We start from the raw sequence: 22,629 nt of genomic DNA, 5'->3' as shown, positions 1-22,629 counted from the left end.
TGGGCTATGCCCTTCAATGTAGCCGGGAAGCATCGGCACCAAGTGGCATCGTCCAACCCTTGTAAGTATATGAGGTTGGTGTAGGCCATCAGGTGATCTTCAGGGTTGGTGGTACCATCATAAGTACCCACCAACACATTCTTAACCTTGGTCGGTTGTGTCGCCTCGGTTATCTCCTTGGTGAACGCAGAAGGCTGTTCCCCAAGTTTGAGAAGACGAAGCTGCCAGTCCAAAGGTTGGACATTATGTGCCGCCTGACCCCCAAAGAGACCCGGCTGCATATATTGTTGCCCATACTGCATGTATGGTTGTTGAGGCACATACTGAGCCGAATAGATTATTTGAGGGCTAGTATGAATGGACAAGCTGCCTGACTGACTCTCTCGGTTTGATTGCGAATACCTCATTAAGGTATTCTGAAAGCTGTTTGGGTAAGTCGACGTTGAAGCTGACTCAGAAAGTTTTTGACATTTCTTCTGCTGGACTAACATCCGGGCATCAGAATAAGTCTTCTTTTATCCATCCAGCTGAACATGCCAGATGGCCTTCCTCTTCCCTGTTTCAGGGAATCGGATCTTACGCAGATCAATCAAGGGTCGGTCCCCCTCCTTTGGTTTAGGATGTGGAGTAGGCACACGGTCCTTGACCGGTTTTTTTCTTCTGTGAGGGAGAAGGCTTCTTGGCCGACTGACCCCTATTGGAGCAAGCCATTTTTTTGTTGATCAAGTCCTTGATTTCCCCTTTGAAACTTGTTATGAATTTCATGAGTTCGTCTCTAGTAACTGGGGCTGCGCCTTTTTCCGCCTGGGGTTGTCCAGACGGCTATCCAATTGTTTCACTTGGACCAACTTGTTCTTTGTCCTGTTCCCTTGTTTCCATGGGACGGGTGCGTCTGGTTCTGAGTGACCCGTCTGGAGCCACATAGGTTTCGACATCGAAGTCGTCACCACTGTCTTGGTCTGTATAGACCTCAACCTCGGCCGTAGGCCGTTTCTCATTAGGAGGTGGTACAGACTCATGTGAAGTCATCTCGAAAGTACTATCCCCACAGACGACCCCGAATGTTTCAGGGTTTTTAAGTGTCCTGCGGGAGAGTTATAATTCCAAGACTGAATTTTGGGCGCCTGTACCTGCAAAACAACGGAGACTCCTATTGGGTGAAGTTCCGCCTCCGACGATCAAGTTAGAACGTGTTCGAATGATGTAAAAAGTGTGGAAAGCAAAGTATCTTTTCGGATTCCCAGAAGAGGAGTATTCTCTCAGTGGAGAATTAAATATCTGCAATTAATGATTGCTCTGTTTTATGCGAATATTTTTGAATGTGTCCCCAGGTGGGAACATCTCCCTATTTATAGGGTCTTGGGGTGCGCGCCGTCATTCCTAGGTTACGAATGATGGACTATCCCAGGGATTGGGCCAGGAAGGCCGTCTTTTTCCCAATGATTGGGGATGCCATGTGTCAGCAGAGGATAGGTTCGTTTTGAACCTATCTTAAGGTGACACGTGTCACTATTTTATTGGGCCACGTGACCTTGGCTATTTTTACCCAAAACAAAGTATATATATTATATAAATATATCAGAGTTATCGTATTAATCATATGAACATAAAAAAAAAATTAAAAAACAAAAAAACACATATATATATATACACTTAAGTAATGCTTTACAAAACAAAATTGTACTTATAATTATTTTCATAGCAAAATACATTGTTGTTTCTCACTAAATTATATTTGTTTTGTAAGTAATTGAAAAAAATGTATTTAAATGTTCTTTTTTTTATAATTTATATCAATAAATTTATTTTGTTTGATTTAAAGTAAACCATTCATTTTTAATATTTTGAACTCACTTATAATAGATGCTAGATTTGCAACTGTGTATAATATATTTGGACATAATATTTTAACACGTGAAATACCAATTTTACCCTTGTGTTGGACCAACAAAATTCAGCACCTTGCTAGTTGAGACAAGCTCATAGATTAGGAGATTTAATTTTTTTATTATGCTAGCTTAACCCGTATCACACACGGTTTTACTTATAAATTATAACGAATTTTTAATTTAATAATAATTTACAAAATGAAAAATACTTCATTTTTAACTTAAATAAAATAGCTTAACTTGAATTTTAAATTGTATATATACCAAAGATGTTAAGCTTATTAATGGAATAGATTTTCTAAAAAATTGAAAGACATTTAATATTTATGAGGTTTTATGTACAAAAATAAAAAAATTTAGTTCATTACCCATAAGATTTAGTACATACTAAAAAATCTTGTATGACTATTACTCCCTCCATTTCATAATGTTAGTCCCTATATTATTTTGGGCATTTAAAAAAGATCTATCCATATTGAATATGTTCCATTTTTAACTTAATTTGCTTAGAATTAATTGGTTGTGGATTGATGACATGGCTCTAAGTGTGTAAATCTCTACCTTCAATTATGCATTATGACTTATGCTTTTCATAAAGAAAGAAAGAAAAAAAAAAAAAAGAAAAAAAAAAAAAAAAAAAAAAGCCAAAAAAGTTATATAAGGTAAACTAATTATGACTTTTTTTGTACTTTAATGTTAGATACGAAATATTTTTCTTTTCTTATTTTATGTGATTGATTCCATATGGGACTAATATTATGAAACGGAGGAAGTATAATCTGTAAAGTCAATAAAGGAAAATAGAAAGAAAAATAAGTGAGAATATTTTTTTATAGAAATGATTTTTGGAGGGAAAAAACAACACCAATGACGCGTGTCATTCCTAGTGTCTGTTTTAGTATTATACTAGGTTAAGTCTCGTGCTATGCACGGTCATAATTACAGTTTACAACAAATAAATTATAAATAATGGTGTTTATTCAACAATAATATCTAAAAATAATATTTGTAACAAAATAACTTGAATTTTAATTTATACTAATACCAAATACGTAAAGGTTATTGAATTGGATTGTATAAAATAGTAATAGAAATTAGAAGCTATAGGTTTTATATAAATGAATGAAAATATTAGCTTAGGTTAGTACCCATGCATATACAAACTCATATACATTTGCCCTTATATTTTGTTGACACGGTTTGACATGAGTTATATGAAAATTTAGTTGAATTTATTTTACTTTAGGATAATTAGTATTCCTTAATCAACTTTTTTAACTATATTTTTTAGTGAGTAGTAGGGGTTTTTAATTAATTTTTTTTTCTTCTAATAATCACATAAATGTTTATTGTAATTAGATTGAATTTTCCAATATATATGATTTTGTCCGGTTGTTCTTATAAAAGATATATATAATTTAAGATTTACACAAAGTATGCCACCAAAATAATTTTTCTTTTTTTTATTAAAATAAATTTCATTGTCAAATGATAAAAGTTGGAGAAATAATTTTGATAATATTATAATAATCTTGAATAATAATATATTACAATACATTACAATACCTTATTTTTAATCTAAGTTAGTATTTTTGTAACTAAAAGTTTCCTTGTACATACAGTAGAATATATGTAAAAACAAAAAATTCATGGAAAAATTCATGGCAATAATCCGACCTTTAGCCCATTCTTTTTTAATAATCCGACCTTTCGATTATTATTTAATAATCCGACCTTTGGGGTCTTTAATTAAAATTTTAAAAATTTATAATATGTAGAAAAATTTTAAAGAAAAAATAAATAAAATTAATAATTATTTACAAAACCACCACCACCCAAGCCTTCTCCGCTGCCCCTGACACCCCTGCCCCGTGGCTCCGGTCACCAGGACCCCAACGACAGTGCCGGCGCCGGCTTTGGCCTGAACCCCCTCGCCTAAAGGACCAACCTGCCTCCTGCCCTCACGAAACCAGGCAACGTCACCTCGAAAACCTAGGCTACGACCGTCGTACCCCTCCCCCTGAACGCGCCGACCACCATATCCCTCCCCATGAGCCACCGAACACCTTCGAAACCATTCCCTGTCCCGATCGCAACCTCCCTCCCCTTTCTTACCTTAGATGATGCTTTAATGGATGGGAGAGAAAGCTCAGAAATTTCTTTAATGGAGGAGAGAGAAAGCTCATAAATTTCTTTAATGGAGGAGAGAGAAAGCTCAGAACCCGCTTCAATGGAGGACAGAGTGAGAGAACGTACAACGAAACGGCGACCTTCTCTTCGGTGGTGGTCGGAATTGGGGCGGGGGAAGGGGGGAGGCTGGTGGGGTGGTTTTGGGGTTCGAGTTTGGTGGGATGGTGGTTCTAGGGTTTGGGTTTGGGTGGTGGTGAGGATGGTGGTGGGCTGGTGGCTGAAATGGATTTGGGTTTTTTAATTTTTTTTTTTTTTTGTTTTTTTTATGACCAATTATGTAATGACACGTGTATTTTAAACCAAAAAAAAAAAAATTTACCTCTTCAACCGGTTTCTGGTCAAATGGGACCAATAAAAATTAAAGACCCCCAAAGGTCGGATTATTAAATAATAATCGAAAGGTCGGATTATTAAAAAAGAATGGGCTAAAGGTCGGATTATTGCCATGAATGTTTCCAAAATTTATTGAGTATAACTGGATTAAGTAAGTTGTCAAAATGGAATTAAGGAAAGAAAACAGAGGCGGGAAAATTTTTAACCAGAGAATGACAAGTGTCATTTCTGATTTCGTCTTTAGTATAATGTTATTGATTGATTGTTATTACAATACATTACAATATCTTAACTTTAATCTATGTTAGTATTTTTGCAACTAAAAGTTTCCTAGTATATACAGTAGAATATATGTAAAAAAAAATTGAGTATAATTGAATTAAATACATTGTCAAAATGAAAATAAGTATTATGGTAGGTTATAAAATGGATGTCATTAAAATTTGGCAAAAAAAAAAAAAAAAAAAAAAAAAAAAAGAAAAAAAAATGGCGGGAAATTTTTTAACCAGAAAATGAAAAGTGTCATTTCTGGTTTCGTCTATAGTATAAAGTTATTGATGATGTAAAAAAAATATTGGGTATAATTGGATTAAATACGTTGTCAAAATGGAAATAAGTATTATTGTAGGTTATAAAATGGATGTCATTAAAATTTGGCAAAAAAAAAAAAAAAAAAAAAAAAAAAAAAAAAAGGCGGGAATATTTTTAACCAAAAAACGACAAGTGTCATTTCTAATTTCGCCTTTAATATAAAGTTATTGATATTGATATTGATGATTTATTCATTTTCCACCAGATTTGATTATAACTTGAGTTACTATTAAAAAAAATACCGAAATTTCTTTTAGGGAAAATTAGGGCCATCACACTACATGAGTAGATTCACCGAAGGTACCGTTTCATGTCTCCGTTTACGTACCGCATTCGAATCAATTCCCATCCCATGTAATGTAACCTTTACTTAGACTACTAGTGAAGTAGCGATTACTATTCAAGTACACAATTACAATAGGGAATTACTTAGAACTTGTTCACTTCAACTTACAAAAATATCCAAAAAATATCAGTCTTTATAAATAAATGTTAGTTTTATTGTTTCAAAAAATAGTTTAAATTGGTTAAATCAACAACTACTAGCATACAGTACATGAGAAAAGCACATGAAAGAAACAAATCCATTGTATCATTGTTACTATGTATGTTTCACTTACCCCTTTCTAAGATTTGCTCATATATTACTCAAGATGGCTTGACACGTATTCAAATACAATACACCAACCAATAAAGGAGACAAGGGGGAGAGTGTGAATGCGGATTAACTGTTGCATGATACGTATTCAAATATTATGATCTTTCACATCTTTTGGAGCAAATCAGTAAATCGTTTGCCTACTCAGAATCTGATTGCCTCGCAGACTGTATACACAAAACACAAAAGTAACACAATTATGAGTGTGTTCATGCAAAGAGATAATAACCATAATGAGAAAATGGAAAACAGAAAGGATGTTACAAAGTTGTAGACACAAGGCTTACCAGCATTTCATGATCTCCCTTAATCTCTTCGATCAACTCCTCTAATGGTTTATTGGAACTATTGGGAACATGGGCAGCGAATACAGCATTCTCTAGCCCTGCAAGGAAATGGGACTTGCTTCTTATGGTGTGCTTTCATATCAGGATCAAGTACTCATGACTAAAATGCAGAAGGTGAACCTTAATGACTTGTATTACAATGTGGAGTACTAATATACATATATTATAATACGTTAGATAGTTTGTTTTAAACTTTTTTCAGGTCAAATTCATAGATAGATAGACAAATATAGAACTAGCAAGAGTTTTCAAATATACAAACCAAAACATTTTCATTAGCCTCTCAGGCACTCTTGGTGTGAAATCAGTTGGTCTCATGCTATAGAGATACTTTTTACCCGCAATACTTTAATTTTCATTATCAGGATATGGTCCTATTACTCCTATGACATATAATCACAGTTAAGATCATGAAACAATTTATTGCTACAGCTTGAAAACTGGAAGAAAGCTGACAACATGGGCTGTAATTCTTCCAGCTGACAAGATATAGTAATACTTTTTGAGTAATGCGGTACCAGATTCTTCGAAGGCATCTATGAACATCATCATCTCCTCCCCAGTAAGTCCAGAAAGAAAGCATATCCGCTGTACTGATTTTGCAATCTGTAGAAAACTAAGCTTCATGAGGTACTGAAAAACTTTCCAATTGCATTTAGCTACAGATTCAGAACAAGAACAAATTATATCAAAAAAAAAAATTATCCTAAAATCACCAGTCACTCCTTGTCAGATACACGTCTTAAAGTGATTGCTGGGAATCAGTTTAGCAGTGCTAAGCTAGCACGAACAAACTACAATGGCAGCCAGGGAATGTTTGTATTATCAAACAGAGTGTTCAACAATACAGCCTTCTTTCGAGAGGAAGGAGCTCTCCAATACAAGCCACTTGATTAATTAATTTTCTCATACATTCCCCTTCACCCAGACCCCTATTAATACCCACAATTAACTCATAAAATAAACTTAAACACAGCTAAAGCATGCCAGCAACAATAACAAACTCATAACAAACTTTCTACAGATTACTATTATACCCTCCACCCCAAAATTGGTAATAACAACCATCCAGCTCAGCAAAGCCTCTAACTAACTCTTCTTGGGCCTTCTAGCATAAGTGAAACAGAAATCGGATTCAGGCCGGTTCCTAGCAGCGATTTCTTTAAATCATTAAGAAATAAAAGTTAGGTTTCCCTTCAGTCTTATTTTGCTTCCATGTCAACATAATATTTAATAAATCTCAAATCATACAATTTCTACAAACAGCTGATACCACCTTATTGTCAATACCTTGTAAATTCTGTAAGGAATTTTAAACTACCTGCAATTCCATCTTTTCATTTGTCAAATTATGTTGTTCATAGATATTTGATAACTGAATAATTAAAATAAAACATAACAGAACAACCTCAATGTTTCACAAAACTAAAAGACGATCAGGTTAAAGATAAGGTATGAAATATCACATACATCATATGATTTTTACTTTATTCAACCTTTAAAAAAAAAAAAAAAAAAAAAAAAAAAAAAAAAAAAAAAAAATATGAGACAAAAGTGGATTTATTGATGCATCAATGAAGTGCTCAAAGACTCAATGTAAAATATGGTTCTGTTGCACAAATTAACTTATGTTCTTTACATAAGAAAACTGCATTGACATAGAAGAAGATTTCATTGATTCTTAAACCTCTTTTGACATTATATCTTTACTCATTTTTGTAAAAATGATTGTCATTATGGATATTAGCACAGCAGAAACAATTTTTTTTTCTTTATTACTTAGTTGCTCTTGCATAAGTGAATTTTGGATTTTGATAGCTGATGCCTATCTATTAGTGATGTCAATGCAAAAGTAAAAGATGCAGCACAATATGGGTTAAACAGAAGGATAGAATAATAAGAGTAGAAGGGAATCACAGAGGCATACACTTTTCTCTCATCAGACCAGCTAGCTGTAGAAAAGTGTGGACACTTCTGATAAGTGAATCCCTGTTTCTTTTTCTCCCCACCGTTTTTCCACACCCTCCCTGTGAGACCCATTTTTCAATTTATGTCGACTTTAAGGGCACAAGCTCAAACTACACTGGACTTTAGACCAAGTGGGCTTAATATTGAGTCACATTAACCCAAACTGTACATTGGCTTTAAGCCCCGTGTTAATTACAAATTCAACTTTCAAGTCTCAAGGTTGCGTTTGGTGCCAAGGAAGAACAGAATAAAGAAAACCCTACGAGTGGGAGATAACTGCCACACCACGACGCATAACTGTCATCAAATCACTCTATATAAGCAGCAAGGATCGTCAAAAGAGAGAACAATTAATCACACAATCAAACAACTGCACTTTACATTTCCATAAGCCTTTTAGTTTCCTTAGTTAGCATTCTAAGCTTAGTAGCCTAGGGTAGAGTAGATCTTAGCAATAGCGATAGCATGTTGTGAACATTCTTGGAGCATGTAGCAAACTTCCTATTGTGTTTAACCCATGGAGGTAACTGTCCCTCCTTGTTCTTAACACACTTGTCAGTCTGTTTTTTACTTAAAATTCCTAACTTGTAATGTGTTCTTATTTAGTTTCAAATAATTTGGCTTTAAAATTATTGTTGTTTAAATAATCATATATTACCCGTACCCTATCGAGCTCTAAAACTAAAAGGTCAGCAGTGGTCAAGGGTATATTCCCTAAGTTATTCTTGCCTCATGCAAGGGTGTCATTGACTTGTTTGAATTTTTGCATTAACACTCCCACGTAGGAGTGTTAACGAGCCGAGCCTTCTTTTGAACTACTCGATTCTTGGCTCGGTCAAAGTTCAGCTCAAGCGGGCTTGACTCGAGTTTGAGTTCGGCTCGAAATCTTAACAAGTCAAGCTTGAGTTGCCCATCGCTTGGCTCGAAAGCTCGTGAACAAGCTTGAACCTTTTTTTTTATTAATATTTCATTATAAGATAATTTGTAACCTTTCATTAAAAAAAAAAATAAATAAATAAATGTATAAATAAAAAGATAATTTGTAACCTAAAAATTATCTTTGGTAACATTCACCTTTTTCTTTTTCGCTTTGGTATAAGATAAAAATTCTTTTTATCATTGGTAACATTGCATTTTAATATTGAGTTACTTATAACATTAATAATCATTTTTTAATTAAATTTTTAACTATAGTTAGAGGTTTCGGTTAATTGTTTAATTTTGTAAAAAAAAAAAAATTATTACAAAAATAATGTTTAAAAAAAAAAAAAAAAAAAAAAGAACCCAAATTTGTAGAATCTAATAATGAAACGAAGAATCCAGATTCGGTGGCAAAGAAAGATCAGTGAGAAACTCCTCGAAGGGCAAAAACCGATCGACATCGAAGCCATTCCCCATAGCAGAGGTCAATTCAACCCACACAGAAGAGGGGGCGAGGATTGTCTGCGGGGTGGGGTGGATGGGCGCCGCCGACTGAGGGTGAGGGAGGATAGGCACCGACACCGGGGGGGTGTGCCTAGCTGGGGGAGGGGTTTTGGGTTTTTTTTTCATAAAAATGATTTTTGTAATAATTCAATTGTTAAAAAATTAAAAAATAATCATAGTTCGGTGCTTTTTATGTGTGGCTTGCCACACCCACTAGTGGAGGGACAACTTAAGAAAAAAATATTTAGTTATAAGTAATTGTGTTTATAATTGTGACTATGATAAGGAAGTGGTTCAATGGTTAAAGGGCTTACAAGTATTGTCCAAGGTCATGGGTTCAATCCCTTAATCAAGCATCTTTTTACTATTATGTTTTGTTATCATGCTATTCATTTTTCCCACCCAAAACATTTTTTGTTTTTTTTCCTTCCTTATCTATATATGTAATTATTGACTGATTAAAAAAAAAAAAAAAAAAAAAAAAAAAAAACTTTCTTAGCTTAAAGATGCAATTGTAATTTAAATGGATAGTTTATACAATTGTTTTTTTTCAAATTTTTAGATTGAATTGTATGACCGAATATTTTGGATTTTTGGGTTGTAAACTTGAATTATAAGTATTAAAAATACAACTTTGTATTCAATTTTTTTTTTTGAGTTCTTTGCTAAATTATGGAACAACATATTAAGTCTGTTCCATAGAGTTGGAAATCCTGGCTCCGCCACTGGCTACACCGTGTGGCCGAGGTTACGTATTCAGAGGTTACTTATTTAGGGATTATTTAGTCGGTCAAGGGTTACTTATTCTGGGTTACTCAGTCAATTAGCGTGTTTTCTACCGAGTAACCCTTGAATAAATAACCCGTGACCGAATAACCCCTGACCGACCAAGTAATCCCTGAATAACTAACCCTGGCCACACAGTGTGGCCAGCCAAATATAAAAGTTTGTGGTCATAGTTAAGGATTTTTATTAAAATAGTTATTATATTTTGTAATCAATAACACAATGTTACCAAAGATAATTACATTTTTTCCATGTTACCAAAGAGAATTGGGCCATATTCCTTAACGTTGAGTCATATTTCCTTACACTGGTGTGGCCAGCCACATAAAAAAAAAAAAAAACCTTAGCCTTGTTTTTACCGCCTTTAGTCCTTTGTATCCCCTTCAACCATATTCCTAAAGTGGACCAAACTCCAATCCAATCGATGGCGACATTGACGACCTATGCGGCTCTAAATATCCAAGACTCGACCACCACTTCATTATCTTCGAGTCTGTCTTTATGTTATTTTGCTAATTAATGTAAAAATGACAAGTTTTTTTTATGAACTTAATTTTTCTTGGATGCTCTTTCTTTTGCTCAATTTACTCACCTTTTTTTCAAACTCTTTCAAATGATTATCTTGTTATGTCCCTTCCTTTATATTGTACGGTTCCTTATTCATGTTAGCCGACCCCAAATTATTTTGGGACTAAGGCTTTGTTGTTAGCCAACCCCTTCAGTATCCATGGATAGGAAGGGAAAGAAGAAAAAAGGTCAGCCATTGCCATCCCCTTCAGTATCCATGGATAGGAAGGGAAAGAAGAAAAAAGGTCAGCCATTGCCATCTCCACCCTTCATTCTTTCATTGGCTGGCAAAACCAGTAAAACTTATGGAATAGAAGAGCAGATTATATAGATAGTTTTGGCATCACTAGCAAAGGGTGCAACTCATATGTAAAAGATCATGCAGGTAGTAGGGTTGCTTTCTGATTAAAACAGGTACTGTATTATAATCGTTTGCATAACAGATAAGCAAGATGCCAGATTGTCTGTGTGTATGGTTGAAATCATCCATAGTATTTACAACACCAAAGGCTTTTTCAGAAGAATATATGGAGCATATTTCTGAGCGGAAAGTGAGGGCTCAGAAGTAAGTGTTGTTGAAGTGAATTGGGACAGTTGGAGGACTGTTCAGAGACTCGAGCCATGGAAGTTCAGGTTTGTGTGGACCAACTAGTAATAAAGTCATGTTTCTATCGTTTAGCTCTCCAGGATAGATCACAATATATTGTAATTGAGGTCTAAACCTTTGAGGTTGTGTTAGGTTGGGAGGAAACGACTTTTTTTAAGGAAACTGGTTTTATCATTTTCCTCCATTTGGTTTGTAAAGATTGGAAAAATGTTTTCCCTATGGCAGAAAGCCTTTCCTCATTATTTCTTAACTTCCCCCTATTTCTCCTCCTACCCATTCCCTCTCTTACACTTCATTTTCTGATTCTCTCTAACATCTCTATCTGAGAACCAAACAAAGGAAATGAATTTTAAAATCCAATTTCCATTGAAAACAGAATTCAGTGCAACCAAAGTACCAAAAACAGCAGAGTATTGCAGTTTCAAATTAACTGAAATATGTTGAAATTACTAGAGTTTTCAAGGCTAAATTGAGAACAAAACAAAAAAAGGAATAGAGGAATATAACTGGTGTGTCGTGGCAATAGAGGATTATAACAAGAAAAGGTTCCGTTTGTTTTGATGGAAAACATATATCATGGAAAATCATTTTCAAAATAAAACAATTTTCAATGGATAACATGATTATAAAAAAAGATTTCCTTTGTTTGCTTGATTATAGAAATACATATGAAGAAAAAGAATAATGGAAGTATAAAGGAGAGGAAGGATATCAATCAATCAAAGCCTTAATCCCATAAGTAGGGTTGGCTACATGAACCAAAAATGATTATTCCGTATAGTCATCCAAGGGAGAGGAAGGATAAAGAAGAAAAAATAGAGAAGTGAGGAGTAAAGAAGAAAATGTTACCTTTATTAAAAAAGAAAAATGATACTCCTCCAAAAAATAACTTTCCACATATGGAAAAATTGTTTTCCATCCTCTGTTGGTAATGAAGCCAGTAACAATAGGGCTTTACATTCTTAATATCTTAAATATCAATATTATTTTACTTATTTGGGGAGATTATCCCAACAATTTCCTCCCTTTTATATTTTCTCAGAACAATTTCAAATTCATTCATGTGTTGTGCTATTTTTGTACCTTCTTTGTATATAAGACAAACCAGCTAGGTACCTTCTTTGTATATAACACTCATGAAGCATCAGTCATTAGCAACATGTTGAAAAAAGCTTTGATCAATATGTTGTCTTATCAACCAAAAGCCTTATGATTCTCCAATTTTCCGGTTTAGTGTCTTCCTCGTTGGGCTTATACAAAACTTTACAATAAAGATTATCCTCCATTAGAGACTTCCATATGAAAAAGTTGGACGCTGTCAACTTAATCATTCCCAATAGGCTTATAATCATATCTTTTGTTTTGTTTTACACGTGTAAGTATGTACCGGTACCAAACTGTTGGGAAAGATTATAGATAATCTTAAAAAGTTAATATGTTTCTATATTTCTGAATATGTTTTTAGGACTACCTAATTACAGAATATATAATTTTTCTAGATAATGAGCGATTGAAATTAAAAAAAATTCTACGGTTCTACCCCTTATTCCTCTACCTGTCTCTCTAATTTTTTTTTTTAAATAAAATTTTTATAGTATTGTACAGAGAACCACAAAAACAAATGATGCAGACAGAATTTATTCCTAGACCACCCCTCAAAATAGCTGGTAATCCACTTCTTTAAATCATTTTTTCATTCCTTTTCTATTATTTCTCCTTATATATATTTAAGGCATTCCAAAAATACGGATGAACATTTACCAACACCAATGAAGGAGAACAGTTGAAATGTCAATTTGGAAAACTATTCTCATTCCAATAGGGCGAGGAGCATTAAAATCACAAAAAATAAATAAAATAAATAAATAAAATAAAAGCTACGCGGCCAACAGGTGAGTGAGGGAAGACCCCATTTCGCCTTTTTCAAACGTAACTCCAACTAAAAAGATTGATTTTACAAACTCATGAACTAAGTAGGCCCCACATGTCATGCAAATATATGGGAACTTGAACATAATAGAGTCAAGTTTAGCTCCAAATAATTAGAGAACTTAATTCATCCTCCCCCCCTCCTCAGTCCACCCTTCTTCCTATAGGAATCAGGTGTTCTCTATCCAACAGGAGTCAGGTGTTCTCTATAGTTTTCTACAAAGAGCATGCTTAGCTGCAGAGGTGAGAGAGAGAGAGATCCCAAAGCTAATTTCTAACCTTCAAATTCTCCAAGTCCTGCTGTTTAGTATTCACTGCATCCCAAAGTGAGCAAGTAATCATGTCTTCGGTGCAGTAGATAACCTGCAATATTAGTAAATACAATTCAGAAGATACTACTTGTACAAAATACACAGCAGAGAGCTGTATCCAACAACTACACAGATACTAAAATATCTTGCAAAAATGACCACTATTTTTTCCAAGGTTGTGTATTTTTTCCTCCCAAGGAGAATATTGCCCTGTTGATAGTTAAGAATAAGAGAAGGACAAATACTTATTATACCTGCAAAAACTCCCCTTCCAACTCCTTCAGAAGCTGCTGTATCTGCAGTAAGTTGAACCTTTTCAGAACCATGAGTCCTATATCTCCGGTCACTCAGTCAGTCACATCAAAAAAAGAAATTTCAAAACATTAAGGTTTACATTTAAGGATTAAACAGAATATATTTATCATGCAGATTGTAGTACTAGGCATGACATTTCTACATATTAGATACTACTTAGGCACATCGAAAACAAGTTAACAAAACAAAAAAATTCAACAATACTTTTCATGTTTGAGTAAGACATCTTCTTTGACAGCAGTTCTTGCAGCTAAGACTTGGCAGAAGTATTATAGCTGGGTCAATATCTCTATACTTGATATCCAATAGGTCCATTTTACCTGATATCAGAATAAACTACAGTAGCAGCTATTCCTTTCATCCACTTAGGTTTCATATTTTTCACCATTCATCTATCAGAATTTATTAGAACTAAATGAAAATAGTCTAAAATGGTCAGAACATAAGACAATGCTATCTGTTGTTAATAGAACTTGGATAGCTTGATAAGTGACATTTATGACACTATTAGGGGTAGTTTTAGAGTCATTTTCAAATTTATTTTTTAATAATTTTCTCCTTTTATTGTTTTCTCCCTCCTTTTCTTATTTTCTTTATTTATCTTGTAATTTGAGTTTTTCATTATTTTTAGTTGTTTTTAGTTTACTTTCGTGTCATTATTTTATACTCCTTGTCTTTATATATCTTAGGAGTATTTCTTATTTTCTTAGAAATATAGTTAATGTTATTAGTTTAATATAGTTTTATTTCTATTTGGTTTATTTTTATTTCTCGATCACTCCTTGTCTTTAGTCATGTGTAGGTGAGCGTTGGAGTACGAGGCATCATTCAAGCTTGTTTCAAGCTAAATTGATGATAGCAGTCAACCCTTCACCCACCCTTGTCCTTCAGCCATCCACCAAGCCTCACAAGCAACAGCAGTCAAGGCATGCACATAAAGCAGCGCGGACAGCGGCTCGGGCAAGCAGACCCTGCGCGCCCGCTGCGCTCAACTTTTGATCCGAGGTGCGTGACTGCATTTGGCAGGTTGGCGCGGCGCCGACGCATTGGAACCGATATCCGCATTGATCTGCGTCAACCAAGCATCAGACACCGTGCGCAGCTCAAGCACAAGCGTAGGCAGCATGGGACCGGAGAGTCTGCCCCAGGATGTAACCTCGCTAGCCTGGGCGTGGCGCGCCATCTGAACGTGCCTATTTAGTCACTCATTTCTCTTATTTTCTATAAATAGGGCCTTAGTCTTTGTATTAAGTACGATGTAATTAGATGATAATCCCCTACATTAGCTTAGCATTTTAGAGAGAGTAACACTTAGTTTTAGCTTTCTTTGGATGAATTTGTAATCAACATTTCAACTTTTTTCAAGATTAATCAAGCTTCTTTAGGAATTTCTTTCACTCTATTCTCCTTCTTTACTTGCTTTCATGCTTTAATATTGCATTCTTTATTTTCCTAGCTTTATTAATTACTTGTTAATCTCTTTGCAATGCTTAGTTTGTTAATCATGATTAGTATTGTTAATTTGTTAATTAGTTTAATGTAAACCATGATTAGTGAGTAGTTTTCTAGCCAAGGGGATGGTGATGGTTTAGCTTAGATCTTGAGCATATTAGGGGTCGGGTTTGGGATTGTTTGTGATTAAATTCATGATTGTTAGGTGATTAGCCAACGACCTGATTTACCTTTCATCATAGCCCTTACTCGAACTTATGTTCCTGAAAATTGTTTTCTAAGGTGAAAAGAACAAAGTCTTATATATGTCAAAAGTCCAAGTATCCTTTGCAAGTATTAAGTTTTTAATAATGATAAACAAGCTGATCGTTTTCTTAAGGTTACAAGGTGAGACATCATACTAAATCATGCTTCCCTAAGTTATTTTATTTTGCATTCTCATCCTAATATGCAAAAATTTACCCCTGTTGATTGTGCCTTGATATCAAGCAGGGGAGGTACTGCACAAATGTTCTGTGAACATTTGGGAGATTTGTCCGGACATAAGGGATGTTCGTCCAAACCCATAGGTAGTTTGCCCAAATAAATTGCTATATGTGGTGTCATTTTTCGTCTTGTTTCCTATGTTCAAGGCTTGCTTATGATGGCTATTAGGTTAATCCCCGGGGAATAATTTTGGGTATTATAAGTGTTTCCAATGTTATGAAAAGTAACATTGCATAATCATCAATTGAACCAAATTAGAAACACTCTTGTAATCATGTTGTTATCTTCACTGAAGAATAAGAAAGGCTCCCAAATTCCTCGCCTGTGGACTAGGTCTCATTGACCGAACCATGTGATTCCTTGTGTTTCTTGTATATCCTCATTATTGATTTCTCATCATACATTTAATTGTTGACTATTGTTCAGCACACAAATACAACACCAGCCACTTTATAACACCCAAATAAAATATATACTTATATTCATTTCACTACCAGAAAAAACTGTTTGGGGGCATAATGAAAATAACAAAGCCAGAATATTCAAGTAGCCATTAATTAGAGAGTTTTTGGAAAAATAGTAGACTCAACCTATAATTTCCATCTTCGATTGCTAGTAGTCGAATAGTCTAGTAGTGGGGTGGTATATTATGAGTTGCATTAAAAATGATGGGAACTTCAGAAATAATGGCATCGTATTGATAACCTCCAAACGAAAATTTCCAGCCTAGTTTTGATTTATGTCCATTACCAAATTCATACGGAGTTATGTAGCCACGTAGGTCATGAACTTCTTTCTTACTTTCCACCCAGAAGAAAGGATAAAAGAAAGAAGAGGAGCAGTGAATCTCATCAAGTACAGTAGAATAACCAAGGAAATTACCTTATCTGCCTCTTCCACTTCAAAACCCACAAGTAGTAGAGCCTGTAACAGGAATATACATTATACAAAGTATAAGTGTTACTGAACAATAGACAGACTCTGCGAAAGAATATTTCAGATTGACATTTTTATCACAAATTGACATCAAAGTACACACAAAATGAGACAGTTTTAATTTTTCTTTGTGATAGCTTTCATGTACTTCGTTTATACTTATATTTTTTTTTTATTTTTTTTTTGGTTTTTCAGTTAGAAAACTGGTTTTAAAAATATTTTCTTAGCAGTTTAGTATCTAAAATAAAAAATCTGGCAATATGAGAGTATTTATAAGAGTCTCCCCTAGTCCCCTGAATTTCATATACAAAATTGCACTTCCAATTCCCTCATGCCTCATATTTACCCAAAGTACCATCTCAAGGTACTTACGAGCACCCAACTCATTTTTCAACTCAATATTTCAACTTACATGACCTTTTAAAATTTGTCTCGTATTATTTTCATGAGGTGCTTCCTTTCTCCCTCTTCCTTCCAAGTTCTCCCACCCCATATATTTCTAAATTCCTTCAAATCTCTCAATTTCACACTGTAGAATTGTAGAAGTTTAAGTATGAAGAATAGTGGTTGACCCTAGCATATTTGGGGAAAAAGAAAAAAAAAAAAATAGAGGAGAGAGGGTTAAAAAAAAAAAGGGAGGAAGCAAATATCTTTGAAATATATATATATATATATATATATATATATGGTCAAATGAGAAGATCTTTAAAATGAGAAGGACTTTTGTGCATATATTTTGTTGTAAATATGCATATTTTTTGAAGAAAATGTGCAAAAGAAAAAGTTACTCAAATTCCATGTGCATAATATCTGTTTTTCCAGTATAGTATATATATACCATATCATTCTTAATTCAGTGCAATTTTACACCTATGATAGAACTATGGAAGTACTAGTCTAGCAATGATATTTCATACTTTCAGGCTATGTGCATATTTTCATGGCTGATTTAGCTTCTTTTTTATTTATTTTATTTTTTTGTACTTTGAATATGCATAATTTTAAAATCAAATGTGCATTATGTTTATATAGAATGTGCATATATTTTGATTGGTTGATTATGAAAGCTTAATAAACGATTTGAACTAAACCTGCAAATTAGATCTAAAAATAAGTATAACCTCAACAAAAATTGTCTGAAGCTATTTCATTCACTCAGATTCTATGATGTCTTTATAATTCACTAGAATTATGCTACCAAGTGTTGTACTCCCTCTGTTTTTTTTTTTAAATGCATCACTTTGATTTTTGCACTATTCACATATCATGGTTGACTTAATTTTTTCACCTCTATAAAATAAATAAATGTTATTATATAATATATCATTAGATTAGTCATAATGCCTAGTTTCATAATATAATTTTGTTAATTTTTTTACTAATAGACAATTAAAGATATTAATGGTCAAAGTTGCGTCTCGGCAAATGTGCCTGATGCAAATAAAAAAAATAGAGGGAGTAATAATTAATTTCAACTGATCATGCTTCAATTAATTGATTAAAAAAACAGAGACCCATCATTCTTAGAGAGAGAAAGCTAGTGGAAGGAAGAGAGAGAAAAAGCAAATTAGTGTTGGTTGAAAGCGCAGGAGAATGAAAATTTTGGAACGAAAGTGAGCTTGATTAAATGGAAGAGTGTGAATTAATGGGAGCTAAGGGGGTCAACCTTAAAGCTCTATAATAGAGTGATATGCAGTAGAGCTTTGGTGAGAGAGAAGTGAGCTGAGAGAGATGAAGTAAAGTAACTTTCTTTTTTTAATACCAACCGTTAGATTGTTTTAGATGAATGGCTAGGATTCCTTCTTATCCTTCTCATTTTAAGATCCATCTCATTGGATCCCAACCCTAATATATATATATATATATATATATATATATATTCCTTCAAAGAGATTTATGAGTAATTCACATGAATGTGCATTTTAAATGTCGAATTGTGATTACACACAATCAAGAATAATGCAGCACTTGAATAATTGTTAAATTTAAATGCATTTTGGCTAATTGGGTTTCAAATAGCCAAAGTTCTATCTTTTGACCCATTGATAGTATAAGCATTTATCAGCAGAAAGCTGCTGCAATTCACATGAGTAGTCAGTAAACATAGTAATTTTCTGTAAAGTTAACTAATCTTAACTTACCGGGGGACCATAGCTTGGTTCTTCAGCTTCCAGAGGAACAAACTTTGAATCTTCATCTAGCTCACTTGGAACTTGAAGCCCTATATGATTAAGTTGAAATGTTCATGTATGCAGTATCTGTAAAAGACCAGCCTATGTGTAATGCAGTTTCTTATCATTCGTAAACAAAGACTTTGCAATTGAACATATTAATTTTTAGAAAGGTTTACGTTAAGTCTTCTATTTGATGACTAATTGCTACACACCTATGCTTGTATTCTTATACCAATTAGGACTCAAGGAAAGAAGGTATAGATTATAGATTACAAACAAATCAAGTTTTCTCCTAAAAACCAAGCTGAAGTTTTGCTCAATAGTGTGCTCATCAGTTAATGTAGAATTAGAGGTGTTCTACATTAACATAGCACACAAAGTTCGATGCACCTTAGCTAATACTTTTCACCATAAAGTATATAGCATCTCCATAAAATAATTATTCAAGATAGCAGAAAAAAGTGATCTTATTCTCACTACTATTCGACCAAAAAACCTCACTGTACTCTTCAATTCTTGCTAGCCTGACGTGGCAATTTCTTCAAGTAATTTGAAACTTGCCATCATGCTTAGAGATAGGTATCAAATTCGATAAGCTGAAGTACTGGCAAGTTAAACATTAGGATATGACGCCATAAGAAGAAGAGATTTTTCATTATGATGAAAAAATGGATCAGCTGATTAATTATCTTACAATGCGACATTTAATTCTCCTTTTTCATCAGATATATCTTTTCAAAATCCAACAAAAAGATATTCAGATGTAATATGAACACAGAATTCACATTATACGGACATATTAAGCACAAAAGCTAGTTCACATCCACCCAAAAGGCCTAAACACCATCTTTAAAGACACTATAAATTAAAAGTTCAAGGAAATACTACAATTTTCTTATCCGTAGAAAAAGTTGCTCCTATTATGTGCGCAAGCAGTAATGACTGTATACCTGTAGTCCTGTATTAGACCGCTTATCCAAGCCCTTGACACTTAAACAGTGAACAGCTAACACTGTTATCAGTTCATTGATGTGAAACCGATAACAGAGTAAATGGTTAGTTATTTATGTCTTGGAATTCATCCCCAATGCCCCATGGTGGTATAAACCTATACTTTCTCTCAAGTGCACAAGGAAGCATGTAAGCTTAATTCACGTGGCAATAATCTAGAGGCAAGACTCCCTTAGAATTGTCCTCCGGCTCCTCCCACCTGAATATTTTCCACACGGATTCAAAACATGAGCTTCCTAACATACTTAACTTCCTCCATCCCTTAATGTTTGCACCATTTGCTTTTTTATAACTTAACCAGCACATAATTCAAATCATGGTCAAACGTGTTCTTGGAGACCGAATAAATAAGTAAATAGGGTAAACATTAAGGGATAGAAGGAGCATGATATTATGATTGTCCCATCAACGAAATTAATGATTACCCTGGGTGATTATGATTTTAATAACCAGTTTAACCACCCCTCACAAAACTATGTTCACCCGAAAACATTGGGATAACCGGATAATTTCTAATAATGGATTCATATTTCAATCAAAGCTTTCCACACTTGTTTATTACTTCTGGGCTCATAATCTCCAACTATTCTTTAAAAATTAAACAAATATCTAATGACATATTTTTTGTTTGTTAACTCACTTAATTTATTCCAATTAGTTTAACCAACTTAATTATTCCAATTAGTAGCTACTGTCCTCTAGAATCATCAAGCTAAATGTCCTCTACTCCTCTAGTAATTTCACAATTCCATACAAAAGTCTTTTGAATTATTAAGTTTATGACAAATCAAAGTGGTAGAATTTATTGGAGATTGCAACATGGAACAACATTCAATCATTTTGATTACGAATTTGTCACTTGAGATACATGCCCGTATATATACTTGGTATAAATTGGACTTCACACTCAAATTTAATCACCCAAATGTAAATCATTTTAATGCAATACAAAACAAAAATATTGGTGGCAAAAGAATGAAGCAAAACTAATTGATTAAACCCAGAAATGGCAATTAAAAATGCAAAGGTTAATAAAAATGGGTGTACCTTCAGAAGAAGCTCTCAAAAGACGTTGAAGTTTGTTCAACCCAGAAGAGGAGAAAGAGGGAGGAGGAGAAATTTGAGGAAATAATTGAGATTTTGGAAGGAAACATAAAGTTGGAAAAATGAGCTTTGAGGCAAACCAGTTCATGGACAGTCCATTTACTGTAGCAGAAGCCATGCTATCCGTGGAACTTTCTCACCTCTATGGGCTCTATCCACAAAAAATTTATAAAATCGTTGAAGTACACAATTTATAGAGTTGTCAATTTTGATTTTTGAGGGTGTTTGGTATTTTTTTTTAATTTTTTTTGGGGTGGATACCAAATTAGGTTACGGTTTTCGTTAGAATCTGATTAGTTAATGAGTAAAGTAACAAAAATTGTTAAAGGTGGTAATCATTCCATCACATTGTTCCCGGTGTAAAAAGTGGGGAAATAAATCACGTTTCTTACCTCTAACCTAAAAAACACAACTTTACCCTCTTTTCGTTAATCAAGTGGCGTTTAGGTAATATAAAAAAGAAGTAAAAAATGTCAGCTCAATTCCTTGCAACATGTCGTGCTGAGTCAGAAGTACAGCGCCTAACTGAACATTACATTCAAGGTAGACGGCGTTTGTTGTGTAGTGTTTTTTACGGTTATGATTTTTTTTAGATGGGTTAATATTTATTACAAGTTGGTTGATAGGTTTACGCTATTTTTATTACCAGATTTGTAGCTACACCTACAGTTATCTGATGGAGACTACATTTTTTCCTCCGTCAGTGGCGACAATATACAACTGCATAGAATGCTCAACTAACCTAAACCTATTTACAATCCACCTCTTCCCTCCCAATTTCTATTTCAAATCCGGCTACAAAATCTCTTTCTCTTTCTCATGATCAACCTAGACAAATTCACTTCTGGAAAGAGGATAAAATCAAGCCCTTGTTTGAAATCCTAAATTACTGGGGAATTCATAGAAATAGAATTAAAATTAAGTGTAGAATTTGTGGTAAACCTTTGGGTTATGTTCATCATGATGGGCCAAATTTTAAGGTAGAGCATGGTGCATCTTTCTTAGGTGGTCTAATCTAAAATTTAAAGGTAAATCTTTTATTGTTATTTGGGATTTTTCTATCTCGTCCAACCAACCTAATTATTCATCTTTCTAAATATTTCACACCTTTAGACCTCTCCTCCCTCACTACTAAAAACCTTCCTCCTTCTTTTCCTCTCTCTCTCTCTCTCTCTCTCTCTCTCTCTTTCTCTAGAAATCAATTTCAAACTTCTTTTTCAACATTTGATTTGCAGAAAATGGAGAGCGAAAGCAAAAGAAGAGCAAAAAATGTATCTGAGGAAGCCACCCGGCTAAATGAGAAGATCGAATAAAAAAAAATCAAACGAAAAAAATGTAAGAGAATTCACCTTAAAGGAATCTCAACTAACAAGAAGTGATGAATGAAACTGAAATGGGCCAAGTGGTAGAGGAAGTAGTGGCGGCAATGCAACCACTAAGATACAAAATTTCTTATAGTCATATGGCTAGAGGAAAATTTGGATTATTGGGAGTCTCAAATCTGAATTCCAAGGCTCTAGAAGAGGAATGGGAATCATATAATGACATTC

At 33.9% G+C, this 22,629-nt stretch overlaps 1 protein-coding gene across 1 annotated transcript; it reads right to left on the bottom strand.

Moving 5' to 3' along the window:
• Positions 1-5,462: 5,462 nt before the first annotated feature.
• LOC110724565 lies at positions 5,463-21,579 on the bottom strand. The gene is made up of 8 exons (XM_021903977.1): positions 21,023-21,579; positions 18,932-19,011; positions 16,737-16,778; positions 13,856-13,897; positions 13,570-13,653; positions 6,527-6,614; positions 5,949-6,046; positions 5,463-5,828 (listed from the first exon to the last, which is right to left on the bottom strand). Exons 1-8 carry the CDS (start codon positions 21,195-21,197, stop codon positions 5,802-5,804), a joined length of 636 nt encoding a protein of 211 aa, XP_021759669.1. The 5' UTR covers positions 21,198-21,579; the 3' UTR covers positions 5,463-5,801.
• Between the last annotated feature and the right edge of the window lie 1,050 nt (positions 21,580-22,629).

The sequence above is a fragment of the Chenopodium quinoa genome, unplaced genomic scaffold (genome assembly GCF_001683475.1).
Source record: "Chenopodium quinoa cultivar QQ74 unplaced genomic scaffold, ASM168347v1, whole genome shotgun sequence".
Lineage (NCBI taxonomy): Eukaryota > Viridiplantae > Streptophyta > Magnoliopsida > Caryophyllales > Amaranthaceae > Chenopodium > Chenopodium quinoa.
Note: the sequence above shows the minus strand (reverse complement) of the source record. Positions and strands in the feature narration are given on the sequence as shown.